The 24,161-nt window shown below is 42.0% G+C and overlaps 1 protein-coding gene across 1 annotated transcript in view; it reads right to left on the bottom strand.

Moving 5' to 3' along the window:
• AFF3 (ALF transcription elongation factor 3) overlaps positions 1–24,161 on the bottom strand; it is a 545,753-nt gene that overhangs the window by 6,468 nt on the left and 515,124 nt on the right. The window contains exons 18-22 of the mRNA XM_069493856.1: positions 21,586–21,787; positions 18,115–18,236; positions 8,965–9,028; positions 6,290–6,426; positions 1,913–1,984 (exon numbers count right to left, since the gene is read on the bottom strand). Coding sequence (XP_069349957.1) covers positions 1,913–1,984; positions 6,290–6,426; positions 8,965–9,028; positions 18,115–18,236; positions 21,586–21,787 — 597 coding nt within the window. The remainder of the gene's footprint in view (positions 1–1,912; positions 1,985–6,289; positions 6,427–8,964; positions 9,029–18,114; positions 18,237–21,585; positions 21,788–24,161) is intronic.

Genomic DNA, 24,161 nt, shown 5'->3' with positions numbered 1-24,161 from the left:
ATAATTTAAAATTCCAAGAAGCTATTCCGCAAATATATTTGCCACTAGTTCATTTTATAATATAGTTTATCATTTCTTTTTTGGGTGACAGGGGCTGGCTGCTTCCTTCTTCCACCACGAGAGGGCAGTCTTTCCCCACGAGAGGAGGGAAGAAGCTCTAGCATACAGCTTTCACCGCTTTCTGGGTGAGTTGCCTTTGCCGAAAGGATCTCCTTACACCTGTTTTTACCAAACTTTTAGTTCCCATAAACTAACAAAAGTGAACATAATTTATAAACAATAAAAAGACTATGTGGATAGCAGTTATAATTTTATTATTTTCAATAATATTTTATATTTACATATTAGCTTTCTATCTTATACAATATTGTCATTAATTTATTATCCCAACATGGAACTTAAAATTTGAAAAGAGTACAAAAAGTGTTTCTTGAGACTTCTCCTCCTCTCTTCCTCGGTGCTCTTCACTCACAATTACTCACTAACGCAGATCTGGAACTGATGTCTAGAATACCAACGCACCAAGCACAACTTACTAGACTATGGGAATATCAAACTCTAGATGATGTGATGCTGTGAAACCACCGAGACCCTCTCTTTTGTGCGTGTAGCTGTTATGTTTTTTTAAGACTATTAGATTTTCTAACTTGCAGATCAGGTTCTAGAGGAGAATATGGACCGTTAGAGAACAAGAAGTTTTATTTTTTTTTATTTTTTTTTTTTTTGAGACAGAGTCTCGCTTTGTTGCCTGGGCTAGAGTGAGTGCCGTGGCGTCAGCCTAGCTCACAGCAACCTCAAACTGCTGGGCTTAAGCGATCCTACTGCCTCAGCCTTCCGAGTAGCTGGGACTATAGGCATGCGCCACCATGCCCGGCTAATTTTTTCTATATATATTTTAGTTGGCCAGATAATTTCTTTCTATTTTTAGTAGAGACGGGGTCTCACTCTTGCTCAGGCTGGTCTCGAACTCCTGACCTTGAGCAATCCACCCGCCTCGGCCTCCCAGAGTGCTAGGATTACAGGCGTGAGCCACTGCGCCCGGCCAAGAACAAGAAGTTTTAAATCCTTTTACATAAGGGACCAACGGAGAGGCATCCTGGGATTTTGGGAGTGCAGTGAGGTGTCCTGGGAAGAAGCCATGGGGAAAATTGTCATTATTATAATCATATAATCATTACCACTGTAATCATTATAAATATAGAAAACAACTTATATATTGGCTAACATTTTGAAAGAAATGATATTGTCGAAGTATGATGAGCTGCTCCTCAGTTTAACGTGTTGAGAACTCTGATGTGTCATCTTGCTTCAGTAGTACTACTCCCATATGTAAAGCAATACATGAATTATTTTGGTTGCATCTAATATGTTAAACACAAGACAAATTCTATTTGGCATAATTCACATTCAAATTACTGAAACACAGGGCTACCTGATGTTAAAACACACACACGTACAGAAAAAAATTATCCTTGTGTAACCAATCTGTCGATTTTCAATCACTGTGAATTCAGATCATGCATGGTGCAGCGGCAAGAAGGGGTAGGGAACCTGCAGCCTCAGAGCCACATGTGGCCTTCTGGATCCTTGAATGCAACCTTTTTGATTGAATCCAAACTTCACAGAACAAATCCTTTTAAGAAAGGGATTAAAAAACAAATCTTTTTAATAAAGGGATTTGTTCTGTGAAGTTTGGATTCGGTTGAAGGGCTGCACTTGGGGATCTGCAGGGCCACATGTGGCCTTGAGGAGGCAGGCTCCCCACCCTCTGGTCTCTCCCTGATCATTAGAACTGCTTTGGCCTTTGTAAGTTAGAAGGCGCTGGGAAAACATGATGCATTTCAGCACCTGGTTTGCCAGTGATGACATACGAGGCTGGGGATACTATACTAAGTTGCGATCATGCACTCACCACAACGCAGCCAGTTGTTTATCCTCTGGTGTAGCATTGGGGCCTGAGTGGGTTTTTAGTCTCATAGCATACCTAAAAAAAAAAGAGAGAGAGAGAAAAAACAAAGAAATTTTAAAAAATGCGTTCTGATTAACAACAGAGCCGTTTCTTTGAGGGTTGTTCTCTCTGCCCAATCCTTAGTTTTCACAGTGCTGATAGTTCTTCCTTAAAAGCCAGCTGATGCTGCTCCATTTCCCCCAAGCATTACATTACTGTGATGACTAGACCAAAACGACTTTTATGACTGCCTTGCTACTTTCTGCTCTTTAACAATACAAGTTCAAATGTTACAGATTGTCAGGAGTGATACCTGCTCAAGAACTATTCACGTCTATGGTAACATGTCCATTTCTCCCACATTTTGATTTATGGCTGAGTGGCTGACAGAAGGAGGCAAAGTTCAATCCTCTGGGCTCACTCCGGAAGAATTTTCACTCCTGGTGCTCAGATGAATGCTTAGACTTATCCCTTTTTCTTTGTTATGTAACTCTGACTTTGACAGCAGTGTATGTATCCTGGGTATATTTTAAATCTATATTTGCTCCCACAGATGTGTTAGGAGAAACTAGTGGCTTCTATGGACTGCACTTAATTCCATTTATTTCTCTGAACCAGGGGAACTGTGGCCATGGCTTTCTCCCAGTAGCATATGAAGTTACGTATGCAGACTCTTGCAGAGCACTGAGGCAGTATGTATGATGGTCAGAGAGTCCTAGGTTCAAATCCCAGTTCAGCCACTTACTAGTTGTGAGAGCTTGGACAAATGTATTAACATCTTTAAGCCTCCATTTCCTCATTTAAAAAATAAGACTGCCAATCACATAGCATTGTTGTAAGAATTAACCAAGATAGTATTTGCAAAGCTCTTGGCATAGCTGGCTGGTTTGTTGTAAATTGCTCAAGAAATGATACCATTAATCATTATACTATCTCTACAACGTGCAGATTGATAGGCTTTTTGAGTGTATCTCTTTGCATAGTTTTCACAGTGGTTGCTCTGGGTATTACAATACACATACAGGACTTGGCACAACTTATTGGTACCAACATTTTCCCACTTGGAGTGAAGTGTGGAAGCCTTACTTCAATTTAAGTGCCTTGTCTTCCCTACTTTTAGACAGCATCGTCTCGAGCATCAGACAGTAGTATAATTTTTGTTCCAGTCATCAACTATGACTTATAAAACTCATGAGAATAGTTTATTGTATGTATCTCTATTTGTTCCTTCTTCCTTCCTGATGCTCCAAAATTCCTTCTTTTGTCATTTCTTTTCTGTTTGAGGAACTTCCTTTAGCCAATCTTTAAGGGTGGTCTGTTAGAGCCAAATACTTTTCGTTTTCCCTAGTCTGAGAATATTTTTATTTCTCATCATTCCTGAAGAGTCGTTTCACTGAGTCTAGAATTCACGGCTTGACAGCTCTCTCTCTCCCACCTGGAAAGTGCCAGGCCACTCCGCCTGGCCTCCCTGGTTTCAGATGGGAAGCCTGCTGTCCTTTGGGCTAATGTTCCCTGCAGGTCAAGTGTCATTTCTCTCAGGCTGCTGTCAGGGCTTTTCCCCTTGTCTTCTGTGTTCAGAAATGGAATTATAATTTGTCTTGGCATGTATTTCTTTGAATTTATCCCATTTTGGTTTTTCTCAGTTTGAACCTATAGGTTTATGTCTTTTGCTGAATTTGGCAAATTTCAGACATTACTTCTTCAGATCCGCTCTCAGTCCCACTCTCTTTTCTCCTCCTTCTGGGACTCCAATGATACAAATGTTGGATCTTTTATTGTACTTGAGGCTCTGCTTATATAGTTTTTTCAGTTTATTTCCCCTCTGTTGCTCAGATTGGGTAAATGATATTTTCTGTCCTCAAGTTCACCGGTTCTCTTCTCTGTCATCTCTACTGTACTACTGAGTCCACTTTTTTTTTTGTTCTATTATCATATTTTTCAGTTCCATAATTCCCATTTGGTTTTTTTTTTAATGTAACTTCTATTTCCTTGACAAGATTTTATGTTTTTTCGTTTGTTGCAAGATAACTGTAATTATTTACTGAAGTGTTTTTATGACGGCTGCTTTAAAATCCTTGTCAGGTAATTCCAACGTCTGAATTGTTTTGGTATTGGTATCAGCTGATCATCTTTTTTTGTTCCAGTTGTGATTTTCTTGGTTCTTGGCATGACAATTGAGCTCTTGGCATATCCTGGACGTTTCAGCTGTTATGTTAAGAGACTGTGGGTTCCTATTTAAGTCCTTTCTTTTAGCAGGCAGTCACCTTCTCCGGGTTTAGCAAACAAGGCCTAGACTGGGGCTGTGGTTCCAAGTATAATTTAATTTCCAGAGCCTTTGTGACACTATTTTGGTCCGCTCAGTTGATCTGGCGGCACTGGGGCTCCAACTGGTCCCCAAAGGTGCTGCCTGGGGCGAGGTGGAGGGTGAGAGGAGAGGCTCTCCGGGCTGGGCCGCTGTGGTGGCGGTGCTCCACTGACATTGGCCCTGTGAGGTCCCCTGATGGAGAAGGGAATTCTCCTGCCTGTGAGGACACAGAGTGCATCCTGGGCCAGACCCTGTGGTGGCAAGATCCCCCTTGCCAGTGCTCCCGACCCCCCAGTGTCTCTCAGTGGGAGAGAGGGACACCAGGCTGGGCGGGCAATGTGCAGATTTATGTGGCAAATTAATTACTGATGTTTTCTAACTTAAGTTAAGAAAACTCCACCTCCTTTTGTTTTCTGCATAGTTTAAGGGATTCTCTTCATTCTGAACTATCTAGAAGATGGACTGTGTTCTCTGCCATGCAAAGTTACTTGCATCAGTGGGCACAGTGGGTGTGACACCCCAGTATACCCAGATGCATCTGACTGGCATCAAGCTTTTTTTGTTGTTTGGACTTGTTTGTTTCAATTTAAAAATGTGAGTGACTTTAAGCAGGCCATGATATTCCAGTTCCCTGCAGGGCCTGTGTTTGCTTATTCATTCATTCCTCACATATTTATCGAGTATATACTATATGTCAGGAACTGTTCTAGGGACTAGAGATACATCAATGAACAAATCACATAAAAACCAAAAAACTCCCTGTGCTCAAGGCACTCACATTCCAGGATATTATATGTCACTGCTTTGTTCCTGCCTAGTTGCACCCACTTTTTTTCCTGCCTGCTGTGGGTATCTGAGGCTGTTCTGAGGAAGGAATGTGAGAGGATCTAGGATCTCTTAGATTAACTTTAACAGTTTTTTACTCTGTTGTTTTCTTTTCTTCACTGCTGAAAGTACTGTACCATATAAGAAGAGAGTATAAAGGAATCACCAATATATTGGCTTAGCAGAAATATTTTAAGAAGAAAAATGACTAGGTAGTGTTGACTTTCAAAACATTCTTGAGAGATGCCATTTGGAGGTGATGTGTTCTCTGATGTCAGGATGGCAGTTTCAAAGGCCAGAAACTATTTACTGAAGGAGAGTGGTGTAAAACACCAAGGGGCATCTCTGAGCCAGTGTAGACCAAAAAGACTATATCCTAAGATGATTAGAAGTCTTCCATGTGGAATGTTGGGTTGTGGTAAAAAAAAAAAAAAAAAAAGATCTAAGTTTAGGGCTGCATAGAGTCTCAGAATCACAAAAGCCATTTACAATTAGTTTTGGGAAGAATTATTCACATAATGGGCATTAGACATTATTCCAAGCAGTTAAACTGGCTAAAAACATACAATGAAGGTTTTCAGTAGGGTTAATGGGTGACATTTCCTTAATTGTTCTTTAAAAAGATGTTAATGAATGTGACCCGGAAAGCCGGGTCTCCATCGTGGAACACGAGGGTCTCCCATCGTACACCTAGAGGTGCCCCTGTCAGAGACCCTACACACCTGCTCACATCACACGTCTCAGCTCAGGCTGGGGGATGGTGCCCGTGTCCAGCCGTAGCCAGAGCCGTGGGAGCACCCCCCCGGACAGCGCACTACAGGGTGGCTTCTCCTTCCATAGGATCCCCCTGAATCTCGATCTTCTTTCCTTTCATCAATTACTCCTGAATCATTTACTGATGGAGTTAAAAGTTTAGATTATACTTATCTTAAGAGGTGAAATGAGTTCCAAATCTGCCTCTTCCGAACTGGAGGAAGCAGGCATGTCTCAGACTCAGCCTCCTCCCTCAGCAGTCCAGGATTACAGGCACTGCCCGGCTTCACTCACACACACAGCAGAGGAGGCAGAGGATGCCATAGTGCCTTGTGAAATCTTATGCTCTTATTTTTGGAGGATGACAGTGCAGGCTGACGTTCTTTTCTCTGTATTCATGGTACTTACACATGCTCCTCCCCTCCCCTCCCCTCCCCGCAAGAAGACACAGTGCTCACCTGATGAGTTCTACTGTTTCTGAATACATCATATAAGGAGATTTGGATTCCATGGGGCCTTGTTCCATTGCATTTCCACACTCAATGAATGACAAAGCTGCTTCCGCGTAGTTCAAAGCCTTTCCAAACTTTTCCACCTGGTCAACAGAATTAATAAGTGACTTCCTTAACCACAGTTTTTAAAGTGGCATTGTCACATAGTTTATACACTATTTGAGAAACCCAACTTTTGACTTCCAAAATCCCGTGAATGAAGGTGGGAGAACAAAGAAATCAGATACTTCCTTCTCTAGTTATGTTCGCAAATTGCTACTGGTTTGGAGTAAATGCTTACATACAGAATTGTACCAAACCCATGTGACAACTGCCAATCCACATTACTCAGAACTTCATGGCAGCTCTAGTTTCCTAATTTCTGTTTCCCTCTTTCTAACCCCTAATGGTTTGGCAACTTGATTCCTTGTCCTTCCACGCTATGCTAAACATTTATCAAAGTTGATAGGTCTGGTTCCATAGAAGAGTTTTCATACTTTTTTGGTACATCCCCAACTTGGATGGTTCCAGGCCGTGGTTATTATTTTTTATACTATCTGTGACATTTACATCTCCATTCCTTCCTCTTCTCAATTGTTTCTTCACTAATAGTTATTACCTCACTTAAGAGTGAGCATGAGGAGAGGAGAATAGAGGAGATAAAACCCAAGGTGCTATTTCAGCCTTGCCAAAATGGAACACAAAGTTGAAAATTAATAATAAAAATGATTTTTTGGACTTATCTGCATTTGTCTAGATTTCTGTTAATCTTTCCCCACATCAGAAAGGATAACCATGAATCAGCTTTATATTCTTAAATTCTCAGAAATCTAAACTTACATATCAAGTTCCTGGTTCCATACAATTCTACTCTCTCTAGATAATTGCATATTCCAACTTTGGATGGCAAAGTCTCCCCAATTTTCAAGTGACTCATGCATCAATCAAAACACAGAATGACACATATATTCTAAATACTATTCTAAGCCTTGCCACTGAAAAAAACAAAAACAAAACTTCATTAGTAATGATATCTTAGAAAACAGAATTGTAGAACAAAATTCATTAGCAAATCAAATTTTTAAGCTACTTATAACTTAATAGGCTATAAAGCAATATTTCTTGGCAACACTTTGAGATGAAGGAAGTCATTTCATTCAGTTACGTATTTCCTAAAGCATCCAATTCTGTGGTATGTGCACTTGACAAACAAAAGCTCCTTCCAGGAACAGCTAATACATTAGGAGAGAGAAAATGTGGACCTACGAGATAGTTCAAAGTGCAAGGCAGTCTGTGATTAACCAACACAACACAAAGCAAGGAGCCCAGTGCAAATGAGACGGTGGGAAAGGAGCAAGTGATGGGGCCACAGAGAGGCGGAGAAGGCTGCAGGGAGGAGACCTGAAAATGATACCGAGAAGGAATCATAGGTTTTACTCGATTTGGGGAGGATGCTGAGGGTGTGAATGTGAAGCTCCGTAGGTACAGAAGCTGAGATGTACTTAGAGGCTAGTGGGGGTCTGGCCTGGCTAGAGCAGAGGATCTCTCTCTCTTGGGCAATGGTCAACAAGAAAGGTAGGGTTGGGCAAGACGACAATGAATGAATAAGGCTGTAGACCTTAGGTGATGGATTCAGGCAGAAAATCTCATTCTGCTTAAAAATTTGATGCTCTTCTCCAATAGTGGCCATGCATCAGCTTCTTCAGATGACCACAATGCCCCATCATATGTCGGTATTATGTGGACAAGAACTGTACTTTCCACTGCTCTTCTCTGTTTTCTGATACTCAGGGGTTATTTCCGCTGCCTCAGTGTTCCCAGGCAGTGGTCTTCATACAAATAAATGTCTAATGAGCGCCACTGGTAGCCCTGGAAGAGGGCTCCTGTTATGGTTTAAACATCTTCAATATTCTGAAAACTCATTTGAAATGCCTTATCCATTTCCAGCACCTGACTCATCTTAGTTATGAACACTGGAGGGCAAGAGAACCGGAATTACCAGGTAGGAAGGAGTCCCTTTAGATGAGACCTTAAGATGGAACAACCATATGATCTCCTGTAGAAAAAACCCAGAAGTTTTCTATCTCTTGCCTGAGAGCTTCAAGCTTTCCACAATGGGAGATTATCCAAGCAAGAAAAGTTATTCTTTCAAAACATCAAATCATGGTGACTTTAGAGTCTTATGTGCAGATAATAGTTTCTGTGTTGTACAGTTTCAGAAGAAGCAATCATTCTGGCAGATACACATGAAGAACACAAGTGTTTTTGGAAAGGGATTTGATCCTGGGACCAAGCCAAAGGCTGGCTAGGCTAACAAGAGAGAAAAATGGAAATCTAGATTTTTTTTTTAAAGGAAAAAAAATACTACCACCCACTGACTCCACTGGATCTAGTTACTATTCAAACCTTAGGACTAAATTGAAATATTCATTTATCCAGGCCTTTCTCCCAGTCAGACATTATTGGTTGAAGTCATAATTTATTGGGCTATGAACACTTGATTATATAAACATTTCTCCATTTAACAGACCCAGCCATCCCTGTAATAGATTTTATAATTACCCTAGCTATATTGCCCCAATGATGAAGCTGCAGTACAAACATAATTTGGAAGAATATATCTGGAAAGAAAAGGGTCTTACCATTGCATCTGCTTTATGCTTCATTCGTTTAGCTTCTTGCATAAAATAATCTGCACTGCGAGGCCTACAAGGAGAGAATGATACTAAATGTCATTATTACTTAAGTGCATGATATTTTGAAAACATTCTTTCCTTTCACTCAAACTTAAAGTGCAATTTAAAAACTCTGCTTAATGTGGAATTAAGTATTTTTTCACCTTTCTCAATGACTGCCTATATGTAAAACACCACGATTATTTTTTTCTTAAGTCAGCAATTCTAAACACACTCAATATATGCTGGTATCTTCATTTATGGTGGCTTTAACATGGTCCCTGGGTGCCTAATTTGTGAATCATATTTTTTACTGTACGGTTAAGAAAACAAGTCAAAAAAATCTCGTTTTATACAATATTTACATAAAACAATCCCTTTTTAATGTAAAGATTGTAAGTATACCTCATAATAATTGTATGGATATGTATGGGTGAGTATATTTATGTATCCTTATGAAAATAAGTGTCATTTATATGCTTCAGTAGTACCTAGTGTTGTGTATATATATGCTAAATTATTTTAAAGCCTCAGAGTGAAAAATGAAAAAAGGTAATGTATGATTACATTCCAGTTGTAATGAAGTTAACTGTGAAATGATGTCTACCTTGTAACAATGCAAACATGGCATGTATTCTCTAGAGTTTTGATTAGCTAGCTGGTAAACATTAACAGCAGACGTGTGCATTATTAAAGCAATAATCCTGGCCACCGCTGACTGCCGGGAGGGAAAGGTAATTCATCCAGAGACTGATCTGAGTGCGCATAATGACCTCAAGTTACACTAAGCTACTCCTCAGACAGTACCTTTAAGTGCTTAGTCTGATAGATTTTTTTTTTTTAATTCTACATCCTTTAGGTACCATCAACACAAACTTTATGTAATCAATAAACTTGACCTATTCATGAATATCAAATATATGCCCGGATTCCCTGAATGGGAGCTACGATGTAAGCAGTGATATTAATCATGCACTGTTTAACCTATTGCGACACACTTATTTTGAACTGCCTTCTTTCAGATTCTAATGGACCTTGTACCTTACTCTAATATTAGGTAGTCAGAGCATCTGTTTCTCCAAAGAGGTCAAAACGCTTAGGATAACAATGCATACTATGACAATGACATTGTGGTTTAATTAATCAGTCATACAAACAAACCAGACTTATAGCAAATAATTAGTTTCAGGTAAAAAAATCACTGCTATTAGAAAAGGACCTAGTTTTCTGTCTTTTACTTCTCTATAAAATATTAATACTGCTGTGACATTCTGGACTCTTTAACTTCTCCAATGAAGAAACGAGGAACACAGCTCCGGGATTTCCTTAGTGTGCACAGTGAAAGCCCAGCCTCTGGCTCTTCTGCCCTTCACTCGTCTTCTCCCCACTCAGGCCCAGAACCTTCCATTCATCTGCGTGGCTCTACCACTTGGGGGCGAGGCCTGAGATCTCCTTCATGGGAAGGCCCTGCTCCTCCCGGCTCTCTTTGCTTTTGCTTTTTCTTTCCTTTCTTCCTTTCCTTCTTTCTTTTCCCTCCCTCCCTTCTTCCTTCCTTTCCTTTTTTTTTTAAACCCACTCCGCGGTTGGTGGGACCAGCTCTGCTTTCTCTAGTTCATAACCTACATGCCCAAACCTCCTCCATCTGAACAGCTTTTTAGTTGCCTTTAAGGGTGGTTTTCCTTCTTTGTCCACATATTGACTCTGGTCTTTGATTCCAACTCTGGCAATTTACATTATTTTTGTTGTTGTTGTTTGTTTTAATAAACTTTCTTTTTTGGAGCAGTTTTAGGTTCATGGCAACAGAGAGTTCCCATTTTCCCTCCCCCACCTCCACAATATCCACTGTCAATATCCCGAGCCAGAGTGGGTACATCGTTACCATCAAAGAATCTACACGGACACATCATTACCACCCAAGTCCACAGTTTACGGTAGGGCTCACTCTTGGTGCTGGAAATTCTATGGCGTTGGACAAATGAATAATGACACATATCCGCCATCATAATGTTACACAGAGTAGTTTCACTGCCCTAAAATCCTCTGCATTATTTTTTGTTCATTCTTTTGCTTCATACCCTAACACAGAGGACCAGACCCCCCCCCTCAAGCCCAAGCTTGGATCTGACTAGCCTGGGCTTCAGATAGGCCCCAGAGTCTATTTATTCTGCTGTCTTCATCCATGTCTCCTTTGTTACCAAATGCTATGAATGCTTCTTTGTAAACATTTCCCATTTTTCCCAGTGACCGTGTCTACCACCCAAGCCTGGGCTCTCCTCACCTCTCTGGTTCCTTGACCTCTAGTCTGACTCCCTCCAATCTGTCCTGAGCACTACCCTTTGACCAATGCTTGCAAAACATGTCTTTCATTACGTCATCATCCTGCTCACAGACCTAATATCAATCTCCAGGGCCTATGTGACCAAACCTCAGTTCAGGTCCCCAATAGTCGTGTCTAACCCTCTTAACCATATCACTTATTCACCAAGGCCCTCGACCAAAGTCAGGGGTAGTTTCCACAATGTCTTGGTAACATGCCACCCCTGTCTTAGAAGCTCTGCTCATCCTTTGCCTCAGCTGGAATATCCTCTTGTCTGCTCATTCACGGAGTGCTCATTCACTGAGGGCCCACGATGAGCCCACTGTTACCACCCCTCAAGTTCTACCACCATAACGCCTCCAGGTAGCTTTGGTCCATGCTCATCTCTGTCCTTTCTGATCTCACATAGAGCCTCCTGTTTACACAACATTTCTGGGTATTTAGTTACCTTCTGAGCTGCACCGGGCTATAGTTATCGCATGTGTGCAACTTGGTGGCTAGTACGGTTTCAGCAGGGACTGTGCTGTAGACCTCTTTGATCTTCCCCACTTAGTAGTTTTAGGCACATGGTAGAAGGTAAACAAGTCCCTCTTGAATGGTACTGAATTTATTTTGAGCTTAGAAAAGAGTGGTGCCTTCTGATGGGGTACAGCCTCGCAGCCAATGAGCCAGAGAGTGTCTCCATGGCAACCGGAAATTCTGCACATCATTATCTGCTCCACACTCTGGTATATAAGTTTGGTCGTTGTTTTCTTGCCCTGTTTTGTAGACCTTGTCACTAACAGATCATCATTTCAAATGCATCTCGTTTTCATTAAAGGATTCCTTTGGTAATAAGCTCTGGCATCTTAGTTTTCACCAGGTTTCTGGGTGGCCCGTACAGACGGCAGTGGCTCATAATGCCTCATACGGGTTCCTTAATCAATACTGTTTTTATCGGCAGCATACGAACATGTTTTTTTTCAACCTGATACGGAGGCTGAGTCACAAACTCTCACAAAAGTGCATGTGGATAAGTAACACATCTAATTTTCTGACTATATCACAGTAGCTACAATAGTAACCTGAGATGCCCATAGAAAAGGTACCATCTGGAGGCCATTTACGAACACATTTGTTAGAATTCTCATCTTTGCATATAATGGAGGGCTCACTATAATGAGTCACCGAAGACTGCCTGAGGATTGGCCCATTTTCTCCTTTCAGGTGATTTCCAGGGACAGGCTTCCAGATCAGATCATTATAAAGCCAACGGGACCAACGGGATGTCACCCGGAGCGTCCAGCATCGTCGTGAATGCACGCTATCACAAAGGCATCCCCTCCGACAGCAATATACAAGTCAGTAGGAAAAGTAAAATTGCTGTCACCACTGTGGCAGTTACAGAATATGATATAGCAAAGGTACTAAAAGGAAATCTAGTTATCTCAATGTTCAAATAGGTTTGTCATCTGATCTTCTATTTTCTTTTTTACATGGAAAACCTAGAGTTTTTGTTTTTCATTTATGTAATAAAATTCTTCACACTGTTTCTCACAGGGATGGTATTTTATGATGATACACGAGCAAACCTAATAAAAGGTCAATTAAACATTAAACGGTATGTCTTGGGCTCTTCAGAAATGGGGCTTGAGTGATCTAAAAACCAGAGCTCAGCCGCACGCATCTTCGCATCTTCGTTGTAAGAGCTCTCTGCAACAAAAGCAATCTGAGTACTTGATCCGAATAGAATGTTTTCTTTTCTTCTCCTCATCCTCCCACTACCCCCACCTACAAACACATGGCCTTGGTTCTGAGCGGTAACAGGGCTTGAGCGACCCCAATATTTCTTCTGGCACAGGAATATTAAAGCAACCTTGCTTTTTTGTTCTCCTTTGTGGCTGAGATAGAGTTGAATGGTCTCCCACGGAGAGGCTGGCAGACTTCTTTCTGTAATTCCTACCTCTGTGAAATGCCGCCCCTCGGCAGAGCCAGCCTGTTTTGTGAAAACTGGCAGGGATGAGAGCTCAATGTGTTTGAACAAACAGGTTCCTCCGCACAGCAGAAATTGGATGATTTTCTTAGGGAAGTTGAAATCCAAATCAGACAAATAGGCAACTGCATACCAAATGAATTCATCATCTGCTATCCGGTATGTCAGCTTGTCATTTCATAAGCCCCAGAGGTGTTACTGTGTCCCAAGCTTTGAGGTACTTTCTCCAAAAGGAAAAAGCTTAAGAAATTAAGTAATTATTTTTTATATGCAAAGTAAGTGATCACTATATTGATGGGGGCACTTCAGAGTCAGGGACTCTGGGAAGCTAGTGCTGGTTTTGCGGGGGCTTCCCCACGGAAGCAGGTAAATTGCATTTAGACTCAAACACAGCTTTTATGTGCACAGCCTTGATGCTGGCTGGGACCGGAGTCCCTGGAGCCTGGCTTTCCAGAAGCATGAGCCGTCGTTCACTGTGTTTCTTGCCGGCCATACGCTCCTGCTCACGATCGCTTCCCCCTTGGCCACGCACAGAAAGCTGTGTGTGCTTTCTGGGACACACCGGCTAAGCAAGGCAGGTTTTTGTCATTCAATCAAAAGCAACTTTCTGTTGAAACGGAAAATGACCGATGTGATGGTTGTTCTTCTCTGGGTGTGACATTTAAAATGAAATAATTTTATGAAACCCTAAAAATGATCACAGATTTCAATCTGGGAGATCTGAATGTCCTTGACCACCCCCCGAAAAGCCCACTCCTTTCTCTTTCTCTCTCTCTTTTTGTTTTGGTCAGAACAAAACAAGGACCTGGCCTTGAGACAGGAATTTCATAAAGGGAAAAATTCCGCATGAAAAACAAGAAAGGCTTTCTAATGCTTTATCAGGAAAACACAAAGGTGGGGCCAGCTTTGACGTGACTGGGAAGGGGGGTCCCTCAGAAGAACAATGCCACTGCAGTCCCCCAGGGGGTGCACATGGTGCCCTCTGACTAAATCATGCTGCCAGATACCCAGCCCTTTACCTACGGGAATCTTCCCATCCTCTATGAAATTAAAATCCTTTTAGCTAGGAGACGGCTGTGCGTAATTACATTACAAATGTCAAGTCCCTCTTCCTTCCTCCCAGCCACATTTCATGTGCCACGGCCTTCAGTGACTCCACGGTCGAGGGAGTCTTTCCTCAGCGTTGGGAGGTTTCGGTAGCTAGGCTCCTGTTATTGGCGCCATGGGGACAGATGGGACGTTTGGTGGTTTGGCTGATCGTGACTGACTCTTTCGTGTGAAATATGGGCAAGAGACAGCACGTCCTCCAGGGAGCAGCCGGCAGCTCTGGCACCGAGGTTTGCTGGCGTCCCCACACAGCAATACGGCTGGCGGCAACAAGGAGCTGGATCCTGCAGCCAAGCATTTCACCACTAAGCTCCGTTTGGGACTTCTGTACTGAGGCCTCCACGACACAGTCGTTCTCTCTCAATTTTCCCTGGCCAAGAATTCCCTTGTCACTAATTAGGACACCAAGTAATTTCAAGTTCATGGCTTTGCACTAATAAGATCAGTTTCTAGGCTTCAAGTTGAATTAAGTGTTGTCATTCATTGACACAAATTCTTACAGATTTTTTTTTTAAATGGAAGTTTGGTAACCACACCAGTGTTACTTTAATACTTCGGCTGTCAAGAAGTGAATGTCGTGCGTTTGCTAAATGTCAGGGGAGGAGGTGAAGTCACACTGTCACCAGTCTGAGCCTGAAACTTACGAAGAACACGCTGACCTGGATCACATTTTTAAAATAAGCATTATTCTATTCAGTTCTGTCTGTATCCCAAAGACATAAACTGGTGCCTCTTTAATTGGTAAGTAACATAGGAAAACGGGCTTGGAAGCCCATGAATTTACATTTACGTGCATGTAGATTCCTTATATTCATAGCAAAAGAAAAGAAAAATGCAGGCACTCCCCGGGGAATGTTATTTATAATTCAGCTGGGTTCATTCACCACTTGTTATTGAGAGCCCACTGGATTCAGCTGTTGTCTGAATTGCATGTTTATTCAACCATTAGCAAGTATTTATAATACAAAAAGATGAGTTTACTTTTTTAAAAAAGCTACGCGATGCGGCTTTAAAAATTAAATGACAGTGTGGCATCTGTTACTTTTTGGATCAGTATAACTGGATTTCCATCAACTGTAAATTACTCTGGTGCTAATTATCTAGTCCTCTCTTTTATTCCACCGGTGGCCTCTCTTTGGTCATTTCACTGCTTGTTCACACGCTTAGTGAAGGTGAGTGACAAGGAAAGTGACAGGAGCTGAGATCCTCCTCTGTCAATCAGGTTGCTGGTGGAGAAGCTGGTACAGAATGGTGGAGGAGGAGGGGGGGAGGGGGAAAGGGAGCGGAAGGAGGAGGAGGAGGAGAAAAATGAGGTTTAGTGGTCCCAGGAAACCTTCCTGGGGAGACTACCCTTGTGCTTCCCTCTTCCCTGAAGAACTGAGAATTAATAATCATTATATCTTAGCACTTGTCCCTGTATTTGGCACTTACGTGCTCAGTACATACCACCTGAACCTGGGGACATTTTACACAATTTCAGGTGACATCCTAGCCCAGTGATCTCTTGAGGGTCGCTTATTTTAACTCTCAGAGACAATGCCATTTTTTACTTTTCAAGTTTGAGGAATCTTTCCACAACTTTCTTAGTTCAATGGCTGAGCAGCTATTTGAGTTGCGTGTTTATTTTACTGTTATGGATTTCAAATCAGTTGGGACACATGGCAATTGGAATGCAACATATATCTCTCCATATGATGGTATGGAAGAGTGCTTTTTTATCCTATTATATCTCTATCCATAAAAGGAGAAACAGTTTTATTGTAGCTGTCAGCCAGAAAAATTATCCATATTGCTAATGGGAGGAACAAATGATAACAGCCTCTTCGTTGATATAGATAGTGACAAAATTATATTAGCCTCAGCCCTAGCAGATTGAGAAACGTTTTCTCTTGTAAATAGTCCAAGGATCTGCAGATCGAGGTACGATCGTTTGGTTGTTGCCATTCCTGACTTAGCTTTCTGGTCCAATACACTAGAAAATTCCTTGCATTTAAATTTTCCATGTATGTTTGTTATATATCTGTATCTCTATCTATCTATCTATCTATCTATATATATATGAAATGCTCTTAAAACCATCTACTGGAAGTGTTTGGTGTTTTGAGCACCTCAATGTCTATCACTCCTTCTGTTTGATTATGTTGTTAGGTTAGGACTTCTAAATGCAAATTTTCATGTTATCCTTATATATCATTCTAATCTCCTGTTTTTACAAATGATTAAAGTTCACATGAACAATTTTTACCACCGAACCCTGATTATCAATGTAGTTGGCCAACTGATTGCACTCCCATTACATGCCCCCTCACCCCCCGGGGATTAATTACCACCTCCCTGGCTGCTCAGCAAGGGCAGTGGAGAAAGTGAGGGGAAGGGGGGGGGGTATCTGCAGAGTGAGGGTAGGGTCAGGCGCAGGTGCAGCCACGGGGAGAAGAGAAAAACACACAACCCATCCTCATGGGCCGCCCTTAAACTTTCCTAAATCCAGTGATCTTGGAATGTTTTGTTCATTACACAAAACAAACAAAAGATGTGGATTTAGCTTTCAACCCCCAAATTCTGTGTCCTAATTAGCTGCTGAAGTCCAAGTAATATGTGAAGGCTACAGCTTAGCACTCTCGTTTCCCAGGGAAGTCTACGGAGGCAAATACATGGACCACGTCTACACTCTGGGTGAAGGTCAGGGATGGAGAAGTGGACTGAGGAGGATGAGGCTGGATAACAATCATTCCTGCACAGCGCTTTACGTTCTCCAGACGATGTCCCTGAGGAGATGTCTTCTAACTGGATCGTAGGAGAGCCCCCCCAGCCCCCCGGGGGGCTATGGCATCTGCCACTGTTATGACCTTTTTGGAGACATTTAGAACCATTTCATGGTGTGACTCTCGGCAGGGTCTGAGGTCTGCAGTCTGTCTGCTCAGTCACACTGTCAGCCATCAGAGGCAGGAGCTCCCACTTTTGCAGTGGCTCCACCCCAGGACTGAATTTTTCCTGCCTCATACAGATACACACTCCATGCTTGCTGGACAGCTAAAGTTGAAGACAGGATTCAAGCTGAACTCTTCAAACCCTATCTTCTGCCTTGCAGGCTTGTCCTTGACACATATTTTTTTTTTTTCCTAAGAGCCTAAATAATTTTCAGCATCATTTTATCATTTCGCATTTGTCATTTTCCGCCTCTCGAGAGCATTCAGGATATTTTTATTCAGCTTCTTCTCTTGTTTCTCCTCCACTTCAAATTGATGCTGGGAATGGAAGTTACACTGGAGTCTCAGTGCTAGAATTGGGTGAAGGATGACAGGATATTTTTTTCCTATATAAGAATCATTTATACTATTTATAAAGAAGATAGCATTTTGGAGGAAAAAAGCTTTCAGGAGTAAATCACTCTTATTCTTTGCCTAATACAATTTATAAAAACAAAAATGCTTCTCCTTCTGGCAGCATAAACGGCCAACAGCCGACAATACAGGTGCTTAGTAAGACTCATTAATGCTATTTGCCTTTGCTTCCTGACACCCTGAATGCCAACTCTAGTAAGCACCGGTTATTCTATCCGTCCAAAAACCCCACCAGGACTCAGGGGTGTGTTCAAAGTTAAGGCCTCAATTCCCTTTGAGAGGGACATTTAAATGACCAAGTCCTGTGAGAGACAATAGCCACACTGTCAATTAGGCGACCCTTCCGCCCCTCACCATATTAGAAAAGGTTTTGAACTTACATATCATCGAAGACCAGTTTTTGCCTCTTGCAGTCCCTGTGGCCGTTGGAGCCTGGAGACCACGGCTCCATCTGTAGCCGAGACTTGTGGAGGGGAACGTTTTCGGAATTGTGAGCTGCTTTCTAAACAGCAAACAACACATGAGTCTCTGAGAAATCAGCCACCTGGCTGAACGAGCAACCCATTGCATAGAATACCCTTGGTTCTATACGGTATCTTTGCGCTATTAGAATTGGTCGTGATTTTGTTTTAATAAAGAAATATAAGGCCGGGCGTGGTGGCTCACGCCTGTAATCCTAGCACTCTGGGAGGCCGAGGCGGGTGGATCGCTCAAGGTCAGGAGTTCGAGACCAGCCTGAGCAAGAGCGAGACCCCGTCTCTACTAAAAATAGAAAGAAATTATATGGACAACTAAAAATCTATATAGAAAAAATTAGCCAGGCATAGTGGCGCATGCCTGTAGTCCCAGCTACTCGGGAGGCTGAGGCAGTAGGATCGCTTAAGCCCAGGAGTCTGAGGTTGCTGTGAGCTAAGCTGACGCCACGGCACTCACTCTAGCCTGGGCAACAAAGTGAGACTCTGTCTCAAAAAAAAAAAAAAAAAAAAAAAAAAAAAAAAAGAAATATATGCATTGTAGGGCTTGAGCTGAGGGATCAAAAGGAAGTCTTACTATGTCTACTCTCACAGATCTGGAATCTGAGGTTTAGTGAGGTTAAACGACTTGCCCAAGCTCCAGGGGCTGCGGTGGTGGAGGCCCAGGGGTTAGGGTTCAGGCCCCACTTTCCCAGTGTGCTAGACCGGTGGCTGGCCAAGCTGAGTGTGCATCGGAATCCTGTGCGGGCCTGTTAAAACACGGATTGCTGGACTGCACCCTGAGCGTTCCTGATTCAGGGGGTCTGGGGTGGGGCCCGAGATCCTGCATCTCCATCAAGTTCTCAGATGACACTGACACTGTGGTCCAGGAACCAAGCTTCCAGAACCACTTCCCTATAACTGTCCCTCGCAAAAGAGAAGTCATTCGGGTCACAGATGGACTGGTTCTTATTAGCTGTCTGAGAAAAACAGAAAGAATCAAAGGGAATCACTAGGAATTCTTTAAAATAGGTTTAAAAAAGGAACACATTTATCTGTGAAAAAATGTAAAAATCACATTAACTAGGGATACAAATATTTACATAGCACCTATTGTGTGTTAAACACATGGTTCATGAAACAACAGTTTTTGGTTATGAAATGCAAATCGATTTCTCTGAAGGAATTAAAATTGAGTATATACAAGTGTTTCTATAAATACAGACTGATTTTATGTGTTACATTTTAGGGGTTAGATTCTACAGCTATATATTTGTAGGAAAATTGGATGTTAAATTTTTAAAACCGTTCTTAAAATCCTTCAACGGTGTCCACTTGCTCTTGATAAAAGAAGCGATACCAGCAGAGTGGCCTCCACAGCCTGTACGTCTGGCCCTTGCCTATCTCTCAGCCACTCTCCCCTGCAGTCTCTGCGCCTCAGACTCAGGGGCCAGTTTCTAGTTTGTCCTCAGGACCTTTGCACATGCTGTTTTATCTGCCTGTAATGCTCTTTACCTCTAACCATACTGCTACTTGCCTTTTAGAGATCTTATATCAGGGGGCCAGCACCCTATGGCCTGTGGGTCAAACGTGGCCCTGTTTATAAATAAAGTTTTATCGGAAACTAGTCATGCTTATCTATATAGCTATTGCCAACAGCTGCTTTTTGGATACAATGGCACTGTTGAGTGTTGAGACAGAGATTATAGATTGTGTAGCCCACAAAGTCTTTAGCTATGTTATTATCTGACCGTTCACAGCAGCAGTTCTCAACTGAGGGCAATGTGACAATGTATGGAGACACTTTTGGTCACCACTGGGAGTGGGCTGCTACTAGCATCTAGTGGGTGGAGGCCAGGGATGCTGCAAAACATCCTACATTGTACAGGACAGTCCCCACCACAAAGAATTACTCAGTCCAAAACATCAAGAGTGTTGAGAAACCCTGTTTCACAGAAAGTTTGCCGCTCCCCATACTAGATCAAGCCTCTGTTGTGAGAGCTCCTAGTCCTCCGTGAGTTTCCTCTTAGCACTCAAACTGCTGGCAGTTAATTATGGATGTGCGTGATCCCCTGTCCAAGGCTCCCTCCCCAGCTGGGCTGTAACCTTCATGTGGGCACAGAGGGACCATAACTGCACCTCTGGTGCACAGCACGGTGCCTGGCACATACTAAGTATGTGCTGAATAAGCACCTGTTTGGTGAAAGAATGACTAAATAAAATCTGGAATTGGTTTATAATTCTCTGCACATCATAGTTGCTTGCAATATAAGGATCTAGAGGCAAAGAAAAATTTTGTTTTTTTAAAAACTTGAATTGGTAACTTTTTATTCCATATTTTTGTAATATGGTCGTCTCAGATTCTTTCAGCCTAGAATTAAAGATAATTGCTCCCAAATGAGGGTGCATAAAGATGGTTAGGTTCCTGAGGATGCGCTAAGACTTATTAGGCTCTTGTAGGACCTTCTATCAACATTTTTATATCTTTAATTCATGGGATAAAGTGTTAAGTGCTACCCCCACCCTTGCATCTTTCTTTGCAGAGTCCTGTTCTCAAGCCCCACCTCTCTCCCTGTCCCACAAAGCCCAGCTGGTTTTGATGGGCACAGTGACCTGGGAGAACTAACAGGGAGAGTCTGGAATTAATTAATGCCCCCAGGAGGATGAGTGGTCCAGGTTACCAGCAGTTAGAGACGAGCATGGCAGTGAAGATGAACTAACATGTATTGTTAGTTACATAGGTATCCATAGGTGTTGGGGTCCTTAGATGATGCTGTCTCTTTCCCATCTTATCACCACTGTTTAGCAGATAAAGAAACAGGCTCGGAGAGATTAAGCAAGTGGCCCAAGCTCACATTGCAACCAAGATGTGAGGCTGGACTGTGAACCCAAGTCCCCTGTTCTTCCCCAGGGGAGTGCTGGAATTGTCCCTGAGAAGATGTCTGGAAAGTGATGGTGGCTGGTGGGGGTCCCCCACTGTGGTTGCTACACTGGTCAACAAGGGTACAGTGGGGGCCTGGCAGATTTTGGTGTGGGGTTTCAATCCCAGATTTAACTCTGACCTGGGATAAGGAATTCTTCCCTATGAAAAGGTTAGTGGTCAAAACTCCTAATTTACTTTGTCCTGGGATGGTATTATTTTGAGGTCTTTTCTTTTCAGAATGGGAAATAAAATCCTGCCAAGCCCCGGGTTTTTTCTTCCTCAGCTCCCTGTTGGGGTGGGCCGTGGGGATAATGTGAAGAGGTGCTCTCCCCTGCTGGGTCTCCCTAGAAGCGGCATTTGGGGATTCTCCGGGGGCCTCACGCATGTGTTTAGACTGTGCTAGACTACAGACAGAGGGTGGGGGGTTCCAAATTTCATTTTGATTTTAATGGGAAAAAGGAAGAGCATCAACAAACCGTGAGGTCTCCGGCATGAGACTGCAGCTGGCTGTCGGCTTTATGCTTTTTGTTAGAAGAGGTGGAAGTGAACAAGCTGTTGCCATTAGGCCGGCTGGAAGAAGTTAATTCCTCGCTGGAGTATTTGTGTTTAGAGGCATCGGAGAGGGGTGAGATGGGCGACCGGAGCATTTTTTCATTTTTATTTATTGGTATTGCCACGCTGAAAAAGGAAATTACAGTAATGGAATGCCACAGAGTCAGCACAGGGAAAAGTAAATGTTTTATATATGACCTCACCTCCCATCTAAGATCTGCTGGTAGGAAGAAGTTTATTGGGAATTATCATACCAGGAAACTTTATGGTATTAATACCATAACAAACAATAAGCAAATCTCACTCATTGTTTCTTTATTCTTTCTATCAGGATGAATAGTAATTCTGGAGTTAGCACCAAAGTAAATGACTAAGAATAATTATACTTTCATTTTCTGAGATTTTCATCCAAGGATCTCAAAATACCCAATAAGCAACTTACTGTTTTCCTAACAAGCAAAAGTAGCAAGCAATGGAAAAAGTCAATCAATAATGATAAAAAGACAACAATTATTTCTAAAAAGATTTTTGCTACCATCTGAACTTGTACTAATTATTATGTAGGAAATAATAGAATCACAGAATAACCTTCGATACATGAAGCCAACTTTCAAATGTTGAGTTTCTGAGTTAACCAGGCATTGATCAGAATAAATACAGAATACCAAAACTGTCACTAGAAGTTATAATTTCTGATTCCTAGCTCCTAACTGCCTATGCTTGAATATAACTTTCTCCAAAATCAACCGTCAGAGGAGAGGGATTTACTTATATTTGATTTTGCAATGTGTCTTTTATTGTTAGGGCTGTCTCCATTATTTTTTAAAAAAGAAGTATTATTGGGGAAGACACATTAGCCTGAAACTCAATCATTGCTAATTTAGGATGCGTATAGAGGTCACCTGATAGAGTCAGTTAAAAAACTGGTAAAGGCATCTAACAAAGATTTAGTCAATACTCCTGGGGTTAAGGTCTCTTAATTGCACGTGTTGGTTGTCACTGCAAACAAGCCATTAAAGTCACTTCAAAAACCAATTTCCTTAGTTGGTGGTCACAGTACAGAAATTACAAACAGAGGCCTTTAGAACAAGCAAGAAACTGAGAATTTTAATCTATGCAAATGGATACACGCGGGGATAGAATTTCTGGTGATAGATCTCTGGTTTCAAAAGCACTGTGTGTCTAACAACTCAGAAAGAAGTGAGAAGATACGTTACAAAAAACCACTTTGGGAAAATCAAAAGTGGCTCATCTAGTGAAGGTGAAGACACTGATGTGCAAGATGATGTGAAGGGCCTGAATATAAGTGTTTCTTGAAATGTGAGTGAAAAAAGACCTTTTTCTAAGTATTATTTTACATACTTCATGATTTTTACTATGCATAGAAAACTAAGTTATGACATTAAATACGATCATGGACATATGATGGATCCTTCTTCATCACTGCAAGTTTATATATTCAAGTTGACAAAAGAAACTTTCTCTGGAGCGCCTCTTTGGGATTGGCGATGACCCTATCTCTGGGATTGTTTCATTGCACTGGTAAAACCTGATAGTACTAATTGCAGTTCCAAAGGTACACAGACCACCTTTCCCAGAAAGAACTCTAAGCATTTTCATATGCCTCGTGTCATTACTTAACATAAATAAAACTATCAGAGCTGGGAGGCTCTGCCAGCCTAAATTTCTAGAGCAAGAGTTTTTAACCGGGGGTCCATGAACTTGGACTGAAAAAAGTTATATCTTCATTTTCACTAACCTGTTCTAACTTAAATAGAACACTTCCTCCAATTATGAGTGAAGACATGAAACCAGAGTCATGGTTTAGCAGGAGTAGGATTAGCAACACTTGTGATTGTGTTACCAGTAGAAATCACAGGTATTTTCATCTCATTGCAGTTGTCGTAGACATCTGGAGATACTGCTTCCATGATTTTGGGATCACATTTTCCCCATGCCCATTTTCCCAGTATTCTGGGCTGCTGTCCACTCTGCATGGACTGTGCAGATGGCCAGTATCCATGTGCAGCTCCCCCTCCTGCTCAGACCGTCAAGAGCCCTTGCCTTTCATTCCCAAGGTGACCCTGATGCCACAGTGGGCCTGTGTGTGTGTGCCCTCGCTCTCCAATTTCCTTGCCGCATTTTAGCACTGCTCTACATCTTTTCCTAACCTTTCAGTTTACATTTTTATGTGTTGCACTGAAACATTCATCTCCCCTTAAAAATTCTACGTATACAGTCCAGGAGAGTGAAGAGTGTCTTAGAGAGGAAAAGTGGTTTCTGTGCTGTGGTATTTCAAAGTGGAAAGAGCTGCTATGACTGATGATAAGCTACTCGCTTTAATAAATACCTGGGACCTTGCCTTGCTAGAGAGCTATTTATCACAGAGGGAATTCAGCGCGAGGTGGGTCCATCTGGAACCCCTTCAGAGGAGTGACTGGGTGGCTGTTTAACCTTGGAGGCACAGATCCTGTCTAATGCCACAATTTTAGTCTGTATC

The sequence above is a fragment of the Eulemur rufifrons genome, chromosome 19 (genome assembly GCF_041146395.1).
Source record: "Eulemur rufifrons isolate Redbay chromosome 19, OSU_ERuf_1, whole genome shotgun sequence".
NCBI classification, from domain to species: domain Eukaryota; kingdom Metazoa; phylum Chordata; class Mammalia; order Primates; family Lemuridae; genus Eulemur; species Eulemur rufifrons.
Note: the sequence above shows the minus strand (reverse complement) of the source record. Positions and strands in the feature narration are given on the sequence as shown.